At 34.5% G+C, this 24,751-nt stretch overlaps 1 protein-coding gene across 1 annotated transcript in view; it reads left to right on the top strand.

The window, feature by feature from the left end:
• LOC149069523 (uncharacterized) overlaps positions 1-24,071 on the top strand; it is a 52,191-nt gene extending 28,120 nt beyond the window's left edge. Inside the window, exons 3-8 of the mRNA XM_089249964.1 lie at positions 1,226-1,361; positions 12,046-12,182; positions 16,796-17,009; positions 17,151-17,296; positions 18,971-19,214; positions 23,374-24,071. Of these exons, the coding sequence (XP_089106090.1) occupies positions 1,226-1,361; positions 12,046-12,182; positions 16,796-17,009; positions 17,151-17,296; positions 18,971-19,214; positions 23,374-23,459 (963 nt within the window). The 3' untranslated portion in view covers positions 23,460-24,071. The remainder of the gene's footprint in view (positions 1-1,225; positions 1,362-12,045; positions 12,183-16,795; positions 17,010-17,150; positions 17,297-18,970; positions 19,215-23,373) is intronic.
• The last annotated feature ends 680 nt before the right edge of the window (positions 24,072-24,751 follow it).

Raw genomic sequence — 24,751 nt, forward strand, 5'->3', positions numbered from 1 at the left:
CAGAAATATCAAGATTTTCATACACGAATGGTAAGTTTTTTTCTGCTAAAATGGTAAAATTTCAAACAAAAATTTAAGATTTTACACTAAAAATATTAAAATTTTTATACAAAATTATTTAGATTCTAATTAGGAAATATTTAGATATTTATGCAAAAGTATTCGGGAAAATTTTTAGATTCCCATGAGAAAATATGTTGATTTTTTTACGAAAATATTTATATTTCTGAAACGTGAATATTTATATTCTTATGAGAAAATATTGGGATTTTTATACAAAAATATTAAGATTCTTATGAGAAAATATTGGGATTTTTATACAAAAATATTAAGATTCTTAGGAGAAAATATTTTAGGTACCAAATATTATTACACTTAATTTAAAGAAAACGATATCTGAACGTCTCTCACTGAAATACCATTTACCAACATATACATAAGTTACTGAAGCACTTTTGAAGATTTATATCGGAATATTTCGATAAAGTGTTAAAATGAAGCAAAATTTCAACAATATAATGCATATTAAGTTCAAGTCAAGCGAATGGAATGTAATTCTTCTAAGTCTTAAAAATCATGTTGGAAAAAAATGTCATTTCGTTTTCATGAGAAAAAGTAATGATGATGAGCATAATCCAAATACTTCACGATGATCATTTTTACATCATTAAGGAGATCCTAAAGCGTGATAATACAGTTACGAAGTAAAAAAAAACCCAGCATTAATGATATTTTCTCACGATTGTTTTTCTTCTAAAATCGAGACAGTACAATTGAAAATCTAAGACTTTTCCCTAAAAAATAATATAATGAACATATAATAATATTCTCATCCCTCTTTCTAGTTCTTTCTTTCATTTCTTTTCAACGAAACGTGATTCGAGTACCAAGTGTCAGATTTTGTAATAAAAATAAAAATAACAACAGTAAAAGCTATAGCATTCGGAGAAGTTTCTTTTCTTTTGCTCACAAGAAAATCGCTGTACAAAATTGGCCGTGGAAAAGAGGCCATAATTTAAAAACATAAATTACCCTTACCCGTTCCCGCGAGAAGTTTGATGGTCTTCAAGAGAGAAGTAGCTATTTTTCTTTTTCTTTTTGGCCAGTGTTCAAGTTTATGAGCAAAATGATTGATGTTGACGAACCCAATTACAGGATATTATTGTTATTTTTTTCTTTTCTTCTCTTTTTGTTTTTCTTGTTTTTTTTTTATTTTTATTTCTAGCTCAGTCTGTCAAACGCTTCCCATGTTTTCCTCAAACTTACAGATCTGGACACGGAGGGCGCTTTCGCCTGCGAAGTATCCACTGATGCTCCATCATTTAGAACTGTCAGAGCTGAGAAGAAACTCAGAGTTTACAGTATGTAACTTTATTTTCTATGTATCTCTCTATTAAGAGAAGAGAGAGAGAGAGACAGAAAAAAAAAGTGTTTCATCAATCATCCACTTACAAAAATTTGTGGGAAGATGAGAGGTCGGTCTCTCTCTCTCTCTCTCTCTATATATATATATATATATATATATTATTCAAGTTTCGATGAAGATGTCAGTTATTTTGGACTGAAATAATTAATAAACGACAGCAATCAAAAAACAATTAATTATGGATGAACTATATACATTTGGCTGATCGACTTTAGGATCTTGAATTTTTGAGGAAACGGAATTAGAAAAGGAGAGAAATATGAATCGAAATCATAATTGAATATATTTTGTTTCCAATGTAAATGAAAAAATTTAGTAGAATTTTATAGGTTTGGTAAGCTTGGTTTACAAAGAATTTTTAATTTTCCTATTCTGGATTTGATCTTAGCAGAGGACTCAATGGTGTTTGATGGAATTCCAACTTCTTCTCTCAAGGAAAATATCTCAATGAGCCTAACCGAATGAAACTGTCCCATAAAAATATCCCTTCATGAATTTTTCTCACTTTTGATTCGAAAAATAGACACCATACACATAACAAAATATACATGAAATTTACATATATGAGCGTTAGTATCGGCAAAAACATGATTCCAAAGTAACCATTTGTTACCTAAATGTAAAAATACCGCAAAACTTTTCAAATCAAGATTTATCTGAACACCATTATCTGTCGGAGCCGAGAAGAAATTCAGAGGTTACAGTACGCAACTTTATTCAACTATGTATTTCTCTATTAAGAGAGGAGAGAGAGAGATTAAAAAAACTGTGTTACATCAACCATTTATTAATTAAAAATGTGTAGTAAGATGAGAGGTCTCTCTCTCTTTTATTCAAGCTTCAATGACAGTTATTTTGGCTTGAAAAGATGCCAATTAAAAAACAATTAAAAGCGTTGCCATCTCTTCTCTAAATATAAAAAAAAGATGTAAAAATGTTCAAATCAAGATTTATCTGTTACAGCCGAGAAGAAACTCAGAGTTTAAAGTACGAAAATTCATTTTCTATGTACTGCTTTATCAAGAGAGGAGATAAAGGGAAAAAAAGACAGTGTTTCATCAATCATCCATTCATAAAAATTTGTGGGAAGATGAAAGGTATCTTTCTCTCTTGAAGTTTCGATGAAGACGTTATCTGTTATTTTGGCCGAAATGATTAAGAAAATCCACCATTCATTCAAAAAACAATTAATTATGTGAGTCATGGTTATGGATGAAATGTATTCTTTTGACTGATTGACTTTTTAGGAGGCACTTAAGTTTGCGAAAACAAAATTGAGAAAAAGGAAAATGAATCGAAAGAGTGTATATAAATATATATGTCATCAACCGTCCATCCTAGAGGTATGATTCTAGTTTAAAAAATGCTCAACAGCCTTTCAAAAATTACCTTGTACCAGTTTTGAGAGTGAAAATACAGTGTGTAACAAAATAAAAAACCTAAATTTTTTTATATGATCCCCCTTGTGCTCTAACTTCCAATTAGAAAGTTGTTGCCCTGTCTCTCCTGATGCCAACGGAAAAAAATCCATGTTTCTAAGCGCCGTATTCACAGAGATGTTCGAATTCGAAAAACGAATGGAATTTTTGAAAAATCAGCGTTAAATACGGAAAAACCGTTTCACCCGCACTTAACGCTGTTCTTTCCGAAATTTCCTCCGTTTTTAGAGTTCGAATATCTAAGTGAATATTGCACTTGGAAACATGAATTTTTTTTTGTTAGCATCAAGTAAAGCAGACCAACAACTTTCTAATTGGGTTTTGAGGCACACGGGGACTGTATAAAAAGTCAGTTATTTTAATTTTGATAACTGCACAATCTTTTGAAACATGAATGACATATCTGAGTACTGCACGTTATTTGGAAACTTATTATAATTGGAAGTATACCTCTTGGGTCAATGTTTTGTCAGTAAAATATCATAGCCCTTGTTTGCTAGGCACCCTATATAATATGTCAGTTAAAATGTACCAAAAGGTTCTAGCTGCATAATTGAGTAATGTTATCGAAACACACCAATACTAGCGCCAGAGACAGCTGAAATATGAAGCTTAGTATACACTCTTTTGAAGGGGGGAAAAACGAATCACCATGAATAAAGTGACTGATTTTATTGAAATTAAATGTGTGTGAAGCTCATACAGAGATAATGAAATGATTACAAATTCAAAGGCGTTGGATCCATCAATGGCTAGAAATTGCACATTGAATGTTCAAATCAGTAATTCGTGAATCCCCCCCCCCTTCCTCAGCGGTGATTCATGCTTGTACACATCGCGATGTAAGGAGTGATAAAGATATTCCAAATCTCGTCCGATACATTTTGCCAGGTATTCACCAATTCTTGCTTCAGATTTGCACATTTTGTGTTGCCCGAATCTGACAGCCTACAATTTCCCATAAATGTTTGATTAGTGAAAGGTCCGGTGACCTTGCTGGCCAAGGAAGAGTATCAACATCACGGAGGCATTCTAGAGATATGCGTGCCGCATTTGGCCTGACATTATCTTGTTGGGGGGGGGGGGGTCTTATCTTTATGCAAGGGTAACATGACTGGCCGCATGATGTCATCAACATGGTAAGGGTAACCATCTTTTCTATAATTGTAAAGATAACGTAAGAGTTTTCAAATCAATATTTATGAACAACATCATCGGTCCGAGACGAAAAAAAACTCACAGTTTACAAGTACCGCGAACTTTATTTTCTATACATTTCTCTATTATTAGGGGAGAGAGATAAAGGGGGAAAAACTATTACACCCATTATTCATTTATGACAATTTTGGGGAAGATAAGAAATCTCTATCTTCTTGAATTTTCGATGAAGACATCAGATAGATTTTTAGAAATTATTAAGAAAAGATACCAATCAAAAAATCATAATTATGGATGAAATTCATTGTTTTGGCTGATTGACTTCAAGGGGTCTCATATTTTTTAATATGGTAAAAAAAAGTTCCAAAAATTGTGCTCTAGTGGTAACATCGTTAAATATATTATTTTCCCACTGATTTATTGCAAAATTAGTAAACATATTTTTGATTGTATATGCTATTCCAACACGACGTTTTAAATACGTACTCCGAATACCTATTTGTTGTATATGGGATGTATATGACGAGAAAACGATTTCTGAAAAACTCATTCAAATAAGTTCACAATACGTTTTCATTAAATAATTTTTTTTCGATTGTCAGAGCAATATTGTTGGAAAAAACTATAAGGCTCCCATTATTGGCGTACACAAAGGGGGGTTTTGGGGTTCCAACCCCCCCCCCCCCCAAGCCGAAATTATAGTGCTATTCTGCAGGAAAAACTTAACCCCTCCCGAGAGTATAAAAAAATTGAACCCCCCCCCCCCCACTTCCGAAAATTCTGCGTACGCCATGGCTACCATCCCTTTTCTCGCGTCATCCACCTTTGCAGTTAAGCAAAAACGAATTGCCTGTAAAGTGGTTTTCACTGTAATTATAGTTATAGTGCAAAGAAGCCAACAATATTAATGTTTAGCAATTCTTAATATGTAACCTTCTTGTGGAACTCAAGAGAACTTTTCTTCTGATGATAAATATTCTTAATATGCTTAGAAATGAATATTGATTTTTTTTTTAAAATAAAAAATTTGGTCAAGCATGTAAGTTTTGGTGATAAAACACGAATTTATTAATTAACATTTTGTTTTGTTGGAACTAGATATATAAGGTTAAATATATTTATTTATCCGATATTAATACTTGAAGGGGTATAAGCTCCTGTAATTTCTAATCTCCGATATTTTCCGATCTAACATCATGTAAATTATTTAATTTTTTTAAAACTGTGACCGATATTGACAGTTTTGGTCTTTCTCTGTTAACTGCTATAATATCGAACTTTTCGAAATGCGATTTGATGATTTCCTTTTGACATTCCAACAAAATTCCCTTCTCTATCGGGCATTACTACTTCACCAAAATTTACAGCCATACCATGTCGTCATGGATTTTTTTTTAGTTGATATTCAACTGGCCTACATTTAGTTTGACCCTATATAAAGTTTTATATTGAGAATTCTCTCACATTTAGTTTAATTTTTTTTGCATTTTCTAATTTAACATTTGACATTTTTTTTATAATAGAGCTGAGCATTTTATGTTGAACATATTTATTCATCGGAAAATGACCTTAATATGATTGAATTTAATTTAAATTTTTGTCCCCAGAATTTTCCCGATTGCTTAATTATACGTGTAAATTGATTAATTCGTTTAAAATAAAAAGGTTTTTTTCTGTTAAACTACCCCACGATATAACTTTTCGGAGTTAGATTTGATGATTTTCATGATTTTCTTTGGGAATTTCGTCGGAATTCACCATTATATCATTGTGGTTTCATCAGAATTTTTATTACGAACTAAAAATAATCTCTCTTTACCAAGTTTCATTTTTAAAAGCCATACCAGTTTCTTCTTTTTACCCTAAGAATAACTTTATTAAGCTTAGCTTGTTTCAATTTTTTTGGAAAATCTCATAAAAATGATCCAAAATTTTCTTCTCAAAAAATTCAATAACCCATGATCGAAAATTCAATTTGTACAAATATTAGACAAAACAGCGTCGATAAAACTCGTGCCGGAAATTGAGAATCAGTACATAGAGATTCAGAAAATTTCCTAGAAGTTATTGAAATTACTGAAATGTCAAGGTATCAGACAGCATTCGTACGTGATATTTTCGAGGGAGAAATACGTGAAACACGAGTAATTAGAAAATTTCGCATCACCCCGAATAGTTTCTGCTCGGTGTCACGAATTCGGTATATCTTGCTCTGTATGGCTGTTCTTCTCGATTAGAATTTTGTCGATTCGAAACGTGAGATGCGGAAATGTGCCCATTGGATACTCCACATCGAGTTCTTGAGATATCGAAACGAGTAAAAGGAGTTATAGTATCTTGATATATCTCTCTCTCTCTCTATCTCTCGTAATCGAGATTCGAGTCATAAAAGATATCAAAACCGTGTCTCATCCGACCATTGATCCTGGAGAATATTTCCGGGCAGATTATATCCAGGAGGCTAACAATATCCGAGAGTTACGTTCGAAATTACGAATGACGTCCCTCTTTGGGATATAATCAAGGACGCATTATGAGTCTATATGAGTTCCCAATTCGGATGCCCGGAAAATTAGTATCCTTCTCCCAGGCACTAATTATGCTACCGGCAATGAATGAAAACTGATTATGTAGCTGGAAAATGAAATGGGTTAGGGAAATGAGCTCTTTCTCTGGAAAGAAAAAAAATTATTCTTATTTCGGAACATCATCGTACTCATCATCATCATTATTGCGATTCGAGGTAGTCACAGCACCTGTATGTTTTACGTGCAAATTAGCACGAACATTATCAATGTTATAACGTTGTATTGCGATGAATAACGACGTATTATGCGTGAATAGAATGTTCATTAATAAGCGTCAAAAACTTGATGTATTTGATTTTTTTACTTTTTTTTTAATATGACCGTGTTTGTGTACGACAGTGTTATGTACGATTTTGAATACTTACCTTACCCTAGAAATTTGAGTGAAACTGATAAAGTTCACGACAAACTCTAAAAGTTAAAAAAAAATGAAATTTTTGACAGAAAAGTCAAAAGTCCTTGTACCGAAATATTCATACTACGCCAAAAATGAAAACACAAAACAAAAATTAATGAAAATTCAAGAATTGGTAAAAATGTGTAATTAAAGAAAGATATGTAATTCAAAAATGAATAAAATAAATGAAAGGAATACATAATTCATTAGTGAAATCTTTCAATAATTTTTGGGATCCCGTTTGATTCGGTATCCTGGGCCCCAGAAGCTTTGTTCGATATTACGAATGACGTCCTCCTTTGGTGTACAATCAAGGACGCGCATTATGAGTCTATATGAGTTACCAATTTGGATTCCCTGAAAATTAGTATCCTTCTCCCAGGCACTAATTATGCTACTGGCAATGAATGGGAACTGATTATGCAGCTGGGAAATGAAATGGGTTATGGAAATGAGCTCTCTTTCTCTCTCTCTCTCTCTAGAATGAAAAATGTTACTCTTATTACGGAACATCATCGTACTCATCATCATTATTGTTTTTGTGATTCGAGGTAGTCACAGCAGCTGTATGTCTTACTTGTAAATTAGCATGAACATCATCAACGTTATAACGTATTATTGCAATGAATAACAGTGTATTAAGGCGTGAATAGAATGATCGTTAATAAGGGCCAAATATTTAATTGATTTGATTTTTTATTTTGTTATTGACTATGGCAGTGTTCATGTACGATAAATAGCATACTGTGAAAAAATATATAACTCAAAAATGAATGCCAGAATCAATGGAAAAAATACAAAATTTCAGAATAATTGGGGGAGAAGTATATTATTCCGGAATTATCGGAAGAATTGTATAATTCCAGGTGTAATGTAAGAAATACATAATGCCAGAATTAATGAAAGAAATAACTAAAAATAATAGGAGAAATGACTCTTGAATTAATAAAAATTCTGAATTTATGAAAGAAATAATTTCAGAATTATGAGTCGTGCACATAGACCAGAAGAGGTGTTAAAACCAGAATGATATCATTGGATTTGCCTTAAAAATGCCTATCAGACGAAACCATTGGCTTCTGTTTGCGTTGCGAATTTCCTGAGACACATCATACATTGAACATTGAAGGACCGGACACACACCCCGCCTCCCATCTCAGAGAGATATCGAAGTTTTCCCGGGGATGGGTTATTAATTATAATCATACAACAATTTCATTACGAAAGCTGCCCACGAGCCTGGTACTCAGATCGAAAGAAGTATTAAAACCACAGTGATATCATTAGATTTGTGTGAACGGGATCTATCCGTAGACACCAGGAGCACTAATATATTCTGAATACTTCACGAGATATGAGCGTTTGAATTATTTCGTTACGCAACTTTCTACAAATGCACCCAGTATCGTCAAATGATTTAAAAGACGTATTCACGCCAAACCACACTAGCTAGCATCCAGGGGCTGGGGGAAGGTGCTAAATTATTGCGAGGGAGGCGATATAAAACACGAATTGCACCAACGAAGTACCGAACAAACCTCTGGATATGGAAAGGGTAAGATGTAACCAGAGTTCAAAATATGCACATTCAAAGTGAAATCATAATAAACATTATGTATTGTCTATGCCGTTTTTGTTGTGTTTCTCGTGGTACAGCGCCATCTGCAAATAGAATTTCAGATTATTTTTTAATTTATCCAAAAAAAAAAAATTCTATGCTACGATAAGCATTTTTGTGCAAAACCACACTCATTTTTAGATCAATTGATGATTTTTTTAAAATAATTTCTAAAATGTGCCATTGACTTTCTGTCCACCCTGCATATATTTTTACTCACTGTGAAGAGAAATATCAGTGAGATTTACCAATGAATTTGTACCATATCAATTCATGGTATCCAAATATAGCGAAATCCCGTTATAATGATAACTCTTTGGACCAAGAAAAATGATCGTTTTGGGGGAATTTATCGTATTGGAGTATCTTTGCATCGAGAAGAGTTTAACATTAGAATATAGGCAATTTAAATCAAGATGTTGAGAAAATATCATTGTATAGAAGGATAATATATATTCTTATATTATATATGTTCCTGAAATTGTATACTAATATAATTCTTATAATTCTAAGAATTATAAATGAACATTATATCCTTGAGTGTGTTGTGAATGTTCACTGCACTAATTAACTAGTAATTAGTAAAAATGTACTATTTAAAATAATAGAAACGCTAAAGTAGACATTGCTCTGAACCTTTTGTATGGCATTTCTACATCAGTGTTGCTCTCTGAATTTACGCATAATACAACAAACAAAATAACCGGCCGAGTTGTATACTTCCAAAAGTGCTGCCAACAGATGTCAGCACTTCTTACATAAATAACAAGAATTTCTCAGATACAAACTTCACGTTAGGTAAACACATCTTGACGTATGCGGGATTCGGAGGAATATTTATGAGATACATGTGCGTTGTAGTAGCAGCGGTGCTTTTATTGCAAAAACAGCCCTCATATTTCCATAATATCTTACAATACGAATGGACAAAATCCACAGTGACATAATCTGAATTACATTTTCACAAGTGTTTATATATTGTATACAGATGTATAAAATCAGTCCCAAAAGGTTTGCACAGCTGATATCTCTGCAACTGTTGACTTTAGAAACACACTTTAAATTACAAAAAAATTTCAAATAACTTATGATTACTCAAAATGCCTTAAATTTTCTTAGAAGTTGTATACATAAAGAAATATGAAAATATACTTCTCTCGTAGACCCTTTGTGCTGAAATTTATAATGAGTGAAATGTAAATGCAGTTATGAGAAGTTATTTACAAAAGACTGCACATTTTGAAATGAAATACTAACGGGAATATTTGACTTTTTGAAGTTTCCAGCATTTATCGCCAATGATTGAGGGAGTGGTTCACAAATTGCGAAACGTACCAATTTAACTCAAAGTTGTAAAAATTCTGTAATTGTCAAAACATACGATTGCTTTTTATTGTGAATGAAAAAATAAATAAATGAAATAGTTGAGCTTATTTTCTATTTATGTGCAGTCTTTAAAAATGCCAACTTTTGAGCCAATGAGAGCTTGTCAACGTAGCGACAATTTGCCAAAACATAGTGATTCTTATGTATTTAATATCTCAATAAATACTGCATTTAAAAACATGAAATGTTTTGCAAATGACTTTCCGGAGCGATATCTACATTTCAATAACCGTAACTTTTAGCACACGGGCACAGTATAAAAAAAATAAATTTCTTTCATTTTCATTTATATGACCCTTCAAATAAATTTTGAGACTTTAAATAACTACACGTCATTTGAAACCTTTTTGTAACGGAATGTAATGTACAGTCGACCCCCCCCCCATCCCGTATTCGTGGTTTCCATATTCACGGTTTCCGTATTCGCGGTTTTTTCATTTATTGGATAAAAAATTTTGGCAACACAACAATCGTCATTCACGTGTTTTGTTTACAAAATTTGAGTTGTGCGTGTTTTGGATGGCTCATCCTTCTCTACTGCTACTTATAATACTTTGAAAAGACAGAAAAAAAAGTGAAAACTTGACAAGAAAAATTGGATATATTGGCTATGCTTGGGAAAGTAAGTCAATACCTGCTGTGGTCCGCCATTACGGAATCAACGAATCTATGGCGAGATGTATCAACGAAAAAGCAGAAATTCGATCAGCCGTGACTGTAGCCTGCACTCGTGGCAGTGAAAACTTTGCATCGCCTACGGGATCCATGTGTTTTTCGTACAGAAAATGCTATTTTTTGTGGGTACAAGACTGCTACAAAAAGGTACTCCAATTGATTGTAATATTATACCACAAAAGGTGAAAAATTTTACTCCTTCTAAAAAGAAAAGGACAGGTGAAACGTCTATTTCATCAGAATTTTATGCAAGTAAAGGTTGGTTTCATAGGTTTAAGAAACGGTTCGGATCACGCAATTTAAAAACCACTGGCGATCAAGCCTCTGCCGACCAGGAGGTAGCTAGAAAGCTCCCAAAAACTTTGTAGAAAATTATTGAAGAGAAGGGTTATGCACCTCAGCAGGGTTTAAAGCTGACGGAACTATACTATTTTGCAAGAAAATGCCGCAAAGAAGTTAAGCAAGAGAAGGAAAGCGAGCTCCTGGTTTTAAGGCAAGTAGGGATAGACTTACTATGTTGTTTTGTGCAAAAGTGTATGGGTGCACGTAAAGCCCACAGTCATTTTTAAATTTGCGAATCCACGAGCATTGAAGGGAAGGATAAGCTCAAGCTCCCAGTGTTTTGGACGAACAATAAAAAAGGCTTGGACTACGAAAACACTCTTCCTGGATTGGTTTAAACGGTGTTTCGTTCCGGAAGTCCGAAGCTACCTTGAAAGTGAATACATGCCATTTAAAGTTCTTCTGTTACGGGATTGGCAGAGGAGGAATTAATGCAGCTGACTGGTCTTTAAATTGGAGCGGTACCAGATGAAGACGATCAAGAAGCTCACACAAGTAACATAGCAGAAAAGCTTCGCAAGTTCAAATCAGCAATAGATCATTTTCATGACTCCCTCTATGGTATGTTCTTCGCATGTAGAAAAATTAGTAGAAGAAGCCTTGTCAACATATTCCAACATACTTGATGATATTAAGAAGAAGAAACGGCAAACAGAAATCACAATGCTCTTTCAGAAAACATCGCCAACAATCGTTGCACCCTCTTTTGTATTCCCTTATACCTCTGCGTCACCCTGCTCTTTCGTAACATGATGTTTAATAAATGAAATATATATAAAAAAAACCTATGGTTTCGGTTATTCGCGGATTTCTCGTATTCGTGGTCACCCGCTAAACGTAACTCCCGTGTATACGGGGGCCGACTGTAATTGAAAGTATGTTTCTAAAATCAACGTTTGGCAGAGATGTATCTATAGTGGGAACAATTCGGCACACCCTGTATAATGCGCACCTCTGAATGTAGAGTTTTTGTGGCGTTGTTAGAATATTTATTGCATGTGCATATTATATTACAGTCATGCCGGATGGCGAACCAAAGATATCCGGTGTTCTTAGTAAATATTCCAGTGGAGATGTCATCAATGCCACTTGTTCGTATGGACCAGCCAAACCAGTCGCAAAGTTAACGTGGTTCATAAACGAAGAGAAAAAAGTAAGTTTGTGATGTATTAAACGCTCATGTGCGTATTTTTTTCTCTCATACATGAATTTTCTGAATCAATTACGTGTAAAACACGATGAATTCGAATCATGTTTTGGGGTTTTTTTTTCATATTTACATCATGTCACCCATGTCTCAACAAAGGCACCCGCTGCTTTTGTAACACGACAACGATTTGTCTAGCAATGCAGAAGAATCATGTTACGATACTTTGTTTTGTCATCGGAAAAAAAACAATGGAGATAATGATGACGATAATAACAGCAGAGACACAGTCGGCTGAAATGGGAATAACATATCATATTATATTTTCCGTATTTATCTCATACATAATCTCATCTCTTATCTCATTCATAAATTCGTAAAGAGTTTAAAAATTCATAAAAATAATAGGAATTGTAAAACTTGAACGTTGTTTGCGAAACATTATTCTTATACAAAAAGGGTTTTTTTGTTACCAGAAAAAAAAAAATCTCAGTTCCAATTATTCTGGATAGAGGACGTTGCGCGAAAGAAAATCAGTATAAATATGCAAATCAGAGTCCTATAAAATGCAGGCTGTCTGATTAATTTAATTTCTGAGCTCATTTCTGAATTTTCCTGTTAGTGGCGCTTATAATGTATATATACATTATGTTTTCATTGTAATGTTGATATTGGTCGATGTAGCAGTATATTGGTGAAATTGTTTTAACTGCGTTTGAACGTTTCGAACACAGGAGAGATTCTGAAATGGAATCCTGCGATTTGCTTTCTTGCAGCGTCCTCTAAATAAAAATTTGAACTAAATTTTTTTCCTTTACCCAAGAAAAAAATCTCCCTTTGTGAAAATAACTTTTTCGCGAACCCCATTGAAATTTACCAATTCCTTCAATTTTTATGAATTTTTAAACTATTTGCGAATTTGTGGGACACCTTGTGAATATTAACGTTAAAATTTATTCTTTGGTTTGAATTTAGTTATGAAATTTATTTAGTGAATATAACCTATTATTAAAACCAAACAATAGAAGGGGGTATTAGACTGCCTGGGCATTTTGTGAAACTATAGATAGGCTTGCCTAGTGAAAGTTGTTAAAACTTTTTGGTTTTGATTTCGATACATTGAAAAAATTTGGCTGAAAACAAGAAATAAATGCTAGCTATTGTCAATGTCCTACCGAGAATACCATTTAAAAACTTTCGCAATGAAATTATGACTGCATATACAGTATATAGATTAAAGCTATGTGATTTAACAGATGTAAACTTAACCCATTTCCCTGTTTGAGTTTCTTGAGCAAAATATTTGAAGCCAAGTGATTCACATGCAGCGGCATAATCTTATCATCTGAGTATAAAGTTCGGCCCTATAGCCTAAAAAAGATCATTCATAAATAAAATAACGACAGGGGGAATGTGTACGAGGTGCATATGCGGTTAAGTAGTAATAACAGGCATACAGCCCACGCGGAATTTCCAACGAATCGGTACATACCGGAATGTATTGTGTATTCTGAGAGTATGTGTGGCCCCTAACGCATTTGTGCAGTGAGAATTGCGACTTTCGGGATTGCTTTGAAAGTGTGTTACGCAACAACTCCCTGTAGTAGCTCCGGATGGTGTTTGAGCACCTATGTGTCTGTATGATTTTGGATTGCTATCGCATGCCTGAATTACCCTTTCAGTTTGGCGATGTTTCTCTGAATCACCTTGTATATGTGTATGCATCTTTTCATATCTGTAAAAAAAGAGTTAATTAAACTTAGAATTATTACCTATGCACATCCCATCAGGAATGCAAGTGTCTCAATTAAAAAAACCGAACCCCGAATACAAATCGCAATGCAATCTTCTTAATTACTCCATTAAATTAATTAAAACCACGGAAGTAATGGGTATTTATTATCCACTCGAAATGGATATTTCGTATTCATTTCGCATTACCGTTTGATGTATAAATGTGACAAGAAATGACATCGTTCCAGCATTTTAAGTACTTCATAACCGGAGCTGGATTGGACAGGGATCATTTTCACTTGATATAGAATGTGTTTTAATATTATTATTATTCACTTTTGATGTGAGTGGTAACCATGTGAGTCGAGGTAATGAATGCTAATGCAATTTGTTGACACCGAAGAAGAGATTTTTCTCCAACGTTACGGCCGCGTGAAAATGGCTTCACCCTGTTATGTTTTGATATAATTTATTTCAGTCATTGAAAAAGGTCGTTATGAATTGCAAATTAGGAGAGTGGATCCTTTTCACACGCGTACAATGTCTTTTTTTTTTAGCTTTCCCGTCTTTTTCAATTTTTCCCCTCACCTTTAACATATAGTGCCTTGGAAAAATCATTTACAAAGCTTTTCTTTCATCCTTCTACGAGGGCCACGAGGTTAATTACTGGGCCATTTTTCCACGAGAACTTCTCTTCTTCGTCCCCCGCACTTCTTCGTTTGCCACAGAAAACACCAACCCGGACAGCAGCTGTCGGCGCTAATTAATTTTTGATGCCGTCATTAGCGCTCATGTGAGAGCTTGGTCTGGAGTAATTAATGCCTACCGGTAGAAAAGTGAAAAGCATCAAAAAATGCGCTCTGTATACAGTGAGAAAAAAAAAAAGCAATTCACGTATATGAGAAAGGAGAGTCGTCGTACATATTCCCGAGGGGCTTGTACTGCTGTCCGTATTGCTGATGTTTATGGTTCATCTCGAATGATATTGTATAACGTAGCTTCTTAAGGAATGAGTTTTGTTCATATTTAATGTACTTCAGGTGAAGCGCGAGCGTCTTTCACATTCTCTATATTACACTCATAATAAAAATATGCGAAACATTCCCCACCTCATAATAAATTTATGAGCACTATGCCAGTTCATATTCTCAACTTTGCATAAGAACTTTACTGAAATAATCTAATGATACTTGTTAGGGTTTGGATACATTTATTGTGATCGTCTCTTCAGAATACCGCTGTCACAACTAAGGAAAATTGAACGGCTCGGGGAAGAACCATGTTTTACCCTGGAGTTTTAATTCTGATACCTTCAACGATGCAGAGATCAAACGACAACGATGACCAACAGCACGTTATAATTGGCACTTTCATTGCATTTGTGATGCGATTAAAAAGCACAAGAATTTGAATTAAGAGGTCTCAGACTTTTTAACATGGTCGGAAAGCGTTTAAAAGTATAGTTTAGACAAACCATTACAAATATTACTCAAGCACCGATTTATTTGCAGTTAACTTTCGCTAATCCGACACATATCAGACCACGGTGCACCGGATTACTGAAAGTCAATTGGAAAAAGCCCATTTAGATAACAAACTTCTTTGGATAGACATGTTTTTCTCGTTTACACTCAACAAATAACCGTTTAAAATATTTGTAAAGAAATAAGTTCTAAAACATTATATTGAACATAGCATAGCACATACAGGGTGTCTCATAAATCTGTAAGTAGTTTAAAAATGCAAAAAAATTGAAGGAAATGGCATATTTGAATGCCATTTCCAATTTGAATGTATTAATCGATTCTTATATATTATAAAAATATAGTACTCTTATATATGTTATGGTATAATTATAGAACTCTGCATAACTAATGGAAAAGAACCTCCACTATACTTGCTGTAAATAGTGTATATAAACGTGTAGATAACACGTGCTATACTTTGTTCGTAATATTCGACATTTAACCGTATTTAGTGATTTATAGTTATGTCACATATTAAGAAATTCAAGTGTGATATATTTTCAAGTAGTACTTAGAAGCGCTATTACGTATAATGCCCTAACCCACCCAAAATGTGAGGGTTGCAAGAGACTATGGGAAGAAATTTAGGTGAGAGAATAATTTAAAGAAAATGCCCTGAATTTAGTGCCTTTTTTGATTTTTCCTTGATCCTCTGACTTCTTTCTATTCGGTTTCCCACTGCCCAATCGTGAGATTGGCACCAAATGTTGAAATATTGGGATAAAATCATTGACAAAATTAGCCCCTGAGACTATCGTCCAAAGATAGAACCGGTAATTGGTTGTCCATTTTCGAGTAGGCAATATTCCATCTCAATCGAAACAAAACTTTTCCTGACGGAAAAGGCAGTGACGGAGGAGGGCTTCGCGTTCGGTACTTCGCACCAACGAACAACGTTAACGATTAACAGCTCATTTCTGAATTTTCCTGTTATTGGCACTTACATAAGGTTTTTATTGTTGATAGCGATTTTGACATTGGCGAATAAAGAACTGTTACTGAATTTTTTTAACCTCAATCACGAATCGCTGGCAGAAGCTTTACGAATCTTTCGAATTCAGAAGAGATTTTGAAGAAAGGTCCAGGTTCCATCAATCCTACCGGACTTTCATGCAGCACCCTCTATCGACAAAAATTTGAACTTTTTTCTGCACCAAAAAATATCACTGCCCCCCCCCCCCTCCCCGAAAATAACTTTTCTGCAAATCGTATTCAGATATAATATTTCCTTCCATTTTTATGAAATTTAATTATCTATGAATTTAAGGGACACCTTGTGTTTTGATGTAGACACAAAACTGGTACTTTTTGATGAAAAACAACAACAAAAATGTATGAATCTTGTTTCCACTTTTACAGTCATCAAGTTTCTATGTGAAAGACTTCGTAAGCAGCAACGGCGAAGATGGTATTGGAACCGCAGAGTCGCGTCTCAGATTCGTCGTAGATCCAAGCCACTTGTGGCACGGGGTGCTCACAATCAAATGCACTGCTGATGTTTCACAAGTGTATTCGGAGAGCAGTGAAGAGATCATAATTGGCGATGGTATTTCTGGAATGGAATTCCAACATCGTAAGAATCTAATTTTCACTCCTACAAATCACCAATCGATGATCAAGAAAAGAATTTCGAGGAATAGTTTTCTCGTCTTATTTAATCAACCATATTCCCAGGTTCGTAAGCAAATAATGTATTTTGATTTTTTTTTTCCAGTCACTCAAGCAGCACCAGGACAGCACGGCCCAGAAATCAACGGACTTAACTCGGCGTACGATATCGGTGATTTTGTCGACTTGAACTGCACTTCATCCAAATCACCGAGTAAATCAGAACTGATATGGAGTATCAACGATGACGAGGTTCGCGATTTGTATTTTATATGTGTTCATATTTGTGTTTTATATATTCGTTTTTTTTCTTTTTGTATTTTATATATGTTATATTTGGGTGCTGTATTTTAGTTATATTTGATATCCATATTTTTATGGGCATCTTTTTTTCAGCCATCTCGTTGGAAAATTTGCCTGTTGTGACTTTTGTATTTGTTTCAAGAGATAAGGAATTAGTGGGGGGGGGGGAGAGGCCTGACTGCTAAAACACCAGCGTAAAAAATTGACCTTTACATTGGCCGGTACTTCCAGCATACTGACACCCCCATGGGGTAACCAACTTATTTATATCAGCCGTAGAGACAGAGCGGGAGTATGTTTAGTGGTGTAGGGGAGGGCAGTTTAGTATGGTCCGGTTGGGCCCTCAGTTCTGTGGTCTTTGCCGGCCAGACCAGGTTCTGGCCACTGGGACTGTGTCAGTTGTTTTTGTGCAATGAATGGGGGAAATTGTAGGAGGGATCCTGCTGTTTGTGGCTGTTTGGCCTGGTGCGCGCGGTTTGCCGGTCTGGGATGTCGTTGGATTTTTCCACCGTGACCCACGTCTTCTGAAACGAACCAGCTTATAGATCCCGGTTATAGAAGTTGATAGAAGTTCCTCTCTAAAACTCAAGCATATGATTACCGTGATTTTTTTAGCAGAATGTAATGGGAACGATATTGAGCCATCCCCCCAACCTCGATCGAGCATCACTGAAGATCACGTTCGTGCTCTTTGCGAACTTATCGAAGTAGATGGCCACGTAAAGGTCAGAAAATAACATCAACAGTTGATACAGTGTTATGGGAAAGCTTAATCCGTCATTGAGAATGGCTTGGATCCTGTCTGCTAGGTGAGTTCCTCTCGCTATTTTTCTCCACGAAAATGCAAGGCCACAAACTAATACAATTGAAAAGTTCAATACGACTCACTTGTCAACTCTCGAACGCTCTATCTGCAGTCCGGATTTATCCTTCCGTGACTACCATTCGTTCAGATGGCTGAGTGCAGTGGTTCTCAACCTTTGGAAGAACGCAACCCGGTTTCATTTATTTTTATAAGGGGAAGGTCCGGTCACAAACATACGACTTGACGGAAAATTAATGGGAGAAAACAAAACGGCCGATCACTCGTGGCCCGGTACCGGATCACGGCCCGGCGGTCGAGAAACACTGGTTTGGGGAGGGCAACAGCGATTCCATGATGATGCAGGAAGGGAAGAGAGCTTTTGCGTAATTATTACGCACACACGCCACTTCTTTCTTCGAGAAAGGGATAAAAAAAAATTCAAATTAATTGGGGAAAATGTACTTCAAAATCTGAAGATTGTACAGAAAAGTAATCTGTTGATTTTTTAATATTTTTATTTCTTCGAAAAATTATATTATTATAAATTAATTCAGGGTTTATATTTTGATCCTCTCTCGTACGTCTGTCTCCGTTCTTATTTTTAACGAAAAAATTTCATCTCTGAGAGTTTTCTAGATGCTGTATATTCATATCACTTTAGGATTTACGCATATTTCAAATGATATGAGCTCTACAAATCACGAGGGAACAAAAGAAACCTACATAGTTCTTTCCCGTTTGAAATTATAAGCTATTTTCTTTTTCATGTTTTATCTGCCCGATTGCACGCATTCATATAACTTTTTATCTTTGAACAGGCAAAGAGGGAATTTCTGCAGTTTTATCCGACTTTAAAATATCCCGACGGATCTACTTCTGCGAGACTGGGCTTGAAGTTCCGAGTCCACGAAGATCATTTCGTGCAGGAAGAATTGAGGCTTAAGTGCACATCGACCTTATCTAAAGACATAAAACTCACCGCGGCGAAGACAATCTTCGGAGGGAGCCAAAGGAGCCTGGAGCTCATGCACTTGTCTGGGAGCTGTGCTGCCGCTGCGACAGGTAAAATGGAAATTTATGAGCTTGTAACAAAACACGGAGGACGAATCCGTTTGCGAGAAGTTTTCACTCTATTTTTATTTTATTTTTTACTATCCACTACGTTGAAAAAATAGTCTTAAAAAGGACTCGTCTCTCGGGAACGAGATAAAATCGTGTCCTATTTTAGAGGGTCGTTTTCCAAATTTCCTTCCCGAAACAAACGACCAAAAACAAAGAAAAACGTAGAGAAGAAGTCTCCAGAGAAATTGCCGATTCCTTGGACAATTTTTCCCGGACAAGATTTAGTTCTACGAAGTTAGTTTAGTCGATAGATGTAACATAAGGTCATCGTAAAGAAAGTTTCCCCTGATGGTAAAAAAAACCTGGAGGAAAAATAATAATAAAAAAATCTGGGTAAGTGTCAATAATTTGTGTGAGATCCGTTCCATTTAGCCTGGGATCTTAAACGAGACCAGTGTTTTTCTGCAGGAAAAAGGTTTATTACAGACTTAATAATGTTGACTGGTTTCTGTGAATTCATTCTACTACTACGTTCAAAAAGTTCCGAGACTTATTTTATTACGGAAGAATGAATACAGATAGAACCTGTTTATTTTGTGTTTACTTCGAAGTACAGTTTTACCCTGTACAATTCTGCATTTTTGCCATTGTTCATACAAAGATGCAGATTTGCAAGGATTGCAAGAATTTTTTTGTCACATTCTCCAATGCCTTCGTCGCTGTAATTCTTCGAAACCTGAGAATCGTTGAAGTCAATTTCGTTCTTGTTGAAATTGGCTAAAAACCTAAGAGACCCTTATTTGTTCAGGAATCAAAATTTTGCTTACAATAACAACAAGCGCTACTCTACCAGGGAAAAAGACAGTGATGTCAGGTCCCGCTATGCAATAACGAAACAAGTGATAAATTTTTCAATGCGTAAATTGTGCTTCTAACGTAACGAAAGAAGTGTGATGTGCGAATACAATTGCAGTTATATTGTTCAGAGTGGAAATATTTTTTCTGTCAGTGCAATTATTCCACGAGGAACTTATGGGTAGATTTTATTCTCTTCAAACCTGAACCAAAACTGGCCATCAATTTTTTTTCCTGATGGATTTGTGTTTGTTATATGTCAAAATGATCATTAAAGGGAAAAAAAAGTTGGAAAAAATAAATTAACTTAATTTATTAGTTGTTTTTAATTAACTAATTAGGTAGGTACCCTTACGCGTACCTCAAGTCTTAACTTGAAAAAAGAATCATTAAAACCATTTAAATTAAAATTATTAATTAAAATTAAAAAATTAAATTAAATTTTTAACCTTTTTGCTCCAGTGGCAAACATGTGCGTACCTATTTGTTAACGGTTATTAACAAATAGGTACGCATATGTGTGTCATTGGAGTGAAAATGTTGAAAATTAAATTTAATTATAAATTTATTTGGAAAATTCTAGGTTTTAAAATTCTATTGCTTAACTGTGTATACACACAATCATATCTAAATTTGAACATTAAAGCAACAACAACCTCACGAAATTCCAAATTTTATAATGAAAATCAACCTCTGGTCATTTTGGCTAGTATCGGTCCTTCTAAGTAGAACGAAATGTCGGTCCTTCAAGTGTTAATCCCAAGCTCCGTGTTGGTAAAGCGTCAATTAATTTCTTAATTAACTGAACATAACTATGGTCCAGGATGGTGAATTCGAATGGTAATATTGGTTTTGTTTGTTGATAATTGTGAAGATAGCCAACATTACAAGGCTGATAATGTTGTTTTATGAATATTTTTTTCTTCTTCACACTTATTTTAATTTAATTTTTATTTCAAAATATGTGAAATGCACGTATCGTGAAAGTAATTAATTGGTTTAATGAAGAGAGGAGAGAAAGGTTGTAAATTTTTTTTATATTTATCAGACCTTCCAACTTTATATGGGCATTATACATAATCGCCGGTGAAAGTGATGAATGTGGTGAAATTTAATCGAACTTCCTTTATGTATCGAGACGATTGATGCTTATGCGTAACCACAGGTGTATCATTTTTTAAGTAATATATACATTTTTAACATTAAAATCTATAGGATAGGAACCAATTGCAACCGAATCCAAACGTCGCACAGTGGGGTATTTGAACTGAAAAGCCGGCTCAAAGTCGATTTTTTACCAATGGGCCCCCCAAACATGAAAAAAAATAGTTCTTTGCACATAGTTAAATGAATGGTGCATTTTTTGGCAATCATGGTTTTGCGCCGGGATATTCACCGAGTCACGTGATCTTCCGACGAATGATGTTGCGAACAACGTTCTCAACACTGCACAGGCGAAGATCGCTGACGTCATACTCCCTCCAGTAATATAAGCTCGATGCTATCCATACATAGATACAAGATAAACATTTTCACTGCGATTGAGCACGATTTTCAAAAAGGTTGCAAATATCGAAAATTAACCGAACCCTAGTGATTAAAAATTGCGAGCGTCAGATCTCCCAAATACTTAGGCCTTTTTTCGCTTTCAGGATTTCATGGTCGAGGAACCTTGAGTAGATATGTGCAAATACATCAGTGTTCATTACATTGATCTAGCATTCTTTTCAATTGATTTGCTGAAATTTGAATATGATGATGGATTTTTTCTGAAATTTTGAACATGCCTTTTTTTGAAACACGAAGCATTTTGTTATAACTCCGGCCTCGGCAAAATTTCTTTTGCCAACTTAAGAGGGCTACCACTAACACAAAAATTCGATGCGTTTTTTTACGCCATTTTAAAATAAAAAGTTAAATTAAATTCGACTACACACACACACACACACCTTCAATTTATTATTTGCAATATCTATAACTATTTTCACTTCAGTTTCTACAGACTAATATAAAGTCAAAATGTTGATCGGACATTTTTATATTACCATGCATTATCATAAAGAACATAATATTAATAATTCGTTGCATTATTTATTGCATTTTCCGCTTAATTTGGTTATTTTTAAGAAAACACCAAGTAAAGAGCATTGAATAAACTTTAACGCAATAAAATATAATTTTGATTAAAAAGTGGATATAGAAAGTAAAGGGTGCTGTAAAACTCAAATGTGCAAGAAAATTATAAGATTTGGTGACATCAAGGAATCTTAAAAAGCTTATAGTAACAGCTCGAAATTCAGTATTTCAGAAATGAAAACGGAGCACCTCGGAAACCTTACAGAAAACTCAAAAGCATAAAAAATAACTTCTGCTGTATACGGGAGTGACGTCGCGAGCAGATAGCAAAAGTAAAGCTCCAAAGTCACTTAAAGATTTGCGGATAAGCTAGAGATAAGCAACGGAACTTATATCAATACTCAACAAGGTAGTTTAAAACAAAACACACACTTTATTGACGCCCATTAGAAGCTTTGTCGATATTTATTGAAGCTGCATTATCTGAAAATCATCGAAGAGCTACATATAAAAAAATTTAAAACTCGTCCCTGTTACACAATTTTACAAACAGCTAAGAAAGAGTGTACTGCATCTGATCAGTAATATCGCATTCGAGGAAATAAACTTGCAAGATAAAAAACATTAAAATGTATCGACATTTTGTTGTTACCAAATAAATTATCATAACGAATTATATCGAGTTCAGATCAATAAGCCAATGAGCATACATAATTGATCCTCACAACGTTCGAGAGTCCAACAATATGAGCGAACTTCTCTTACATCAAATGATTTTTTCCTTCTTTATCGAGGAATTTCTCCTCATCATTGAGAAAGTTAACGTTATTTCTGTCTAAATATATTGCCATGCATTCATATTTATATAATTATTCCGCAATTTAGTATTTAAACGACAAATTAATCGATATTTCAGCACAAAATAAGTGCACTGAAGATGTAAAAATAATTTTGGACAGGTTTACGGGTCAAATACCCCACTGTGCGTCGTATAAATGTGCAAGTCTTAGAAAAGACGTACCCACTGTGTATCGAACCTCCCCGTTAGCGGACAAAATTTTTGGTCTCATATATGAACGTTATCGAGAGGTTCTACTGTATACCAGAATGTTGGATTCAAAGTAAAAACAAATATATCAGTCAGAATTGAATTTTAAATCGCATTTTTTTATCGGCTTACGATCTTTTTTCCACATATATAATGCTTTCCTCTATTAATATTTTTCAGGCATCTTACATTTCGCTCTACACGGCTGTTTAACAGTTGCTCTGCTAATTTTATCGGTTTTCATCATGCCATCGAGTCTAAGGTGATGCTGCCAACCTTCCAAAATATAATGGATGTACTATACTTGCTTCACAGAAACAAAAAAAAAAAGCTTCATCCAAAAATTATGTATGTAAGCTTCAATTTAAAAAAAAAAAGAAAGAAAAACTCAGACTAAAAAGCCAATGGTGTGAAAAATCTCTGGAAATATATTCAGTGAAGAATCAAGGGTTTCTTTTTATTACTGGGAGGGGAATGTAATATAAAAGACACGGATAATTTCATTATTATGGAGATGGATATCAATGAACTTTATGAATCATTTTGGATAAGGTTTGTGGATATGGAGTTTATATATCCTTTAACATTTTCTATGTATCTCTATCTCTTCTTTCTCTGCCGCAGTTCCGTGATTTATGTGATAAAAAAAAAACCCCCTTCTTAAATCTATTATTCGCCTGAATTTGAATTTTTTTCCCCCTATTATTTCATGAAGCTACATCAATCTTCGAAGTTTCTGCTGTGATAGAAACTAAAATACTGATATTACCAGTTACATACATACATATATATTTTGCTCCGAAGCACGTTTATCTGATTCTCGATTGTTGGATAACATAAGTAAGATGGTGTAAATAAAATGAGGTTTTTCAAACTTATCTGATTTGTATTTTTTTTTTATTTCTTGTTTGATGTCAGAATTTATTGTTCTTGTAGAAAATTTGATGAATTAAATTTAAAATCACATTCCACTATTGGTTGATGGGATGAAATCGCGGTTACCCAGAAATTCACGGTAAGCAACGTAGTGAAAAAAGATTAGCTTCATTAAAAAGCACGTTAAATGCATCCTAAGCAACGTTAATGAGCATTTCTCTCGCTGAGGCTAATTGATAATACAGGGTGTCCCATAAATTCGTAAATAGTTTTAAAAGACGTAAAAATTGAAGGAATCGGTATATTTGAATGTGGATTGCGAAAAAATTATTCTCACGAAGTGAGGAATATTTTTTGATATGAGAAAAAATAGTTAAAATTTTGTCGATAGAATGCGATGCCCGAAAGCAAACATCGGAATTCTGGACCTGCACCTTTCTTCAATCTCTTCTGCGTCCAAAACATTCGTAAAGATTCAGCCGGAGATTCCTGGCTGAGATAAAACAACTTCACCTATACCAACACTTCATCTACCAATGTATAAACACCATAATGTAAACCTTATGCAAGCACTAGTAACAGGGAAATTCAGAAATGAGCTGTTAATCATATGCCCTGCATTTTATAAAAGGCTGATTCGCATATTTCCAATGATTTGCTTCCATTAAATGCTCTATATCGG

Source organism: Pholcus phalangioides, unplaced genomic scaffold (genome assembly GCF_987345545.1).
Source record: "Pholcus phalangioides strain wild (caught in Gottingen) unplaced genomic scaffold, Ppha-v1.0 ptg000022l_1, whole genome shotgun sequence".
Taxonomy (NCBI): Eukaryota; Metazoa; Arthropoda; class Arachnida; order Araneae; family Pholcidae; genus Pholcus; species Pholcus phalangioides.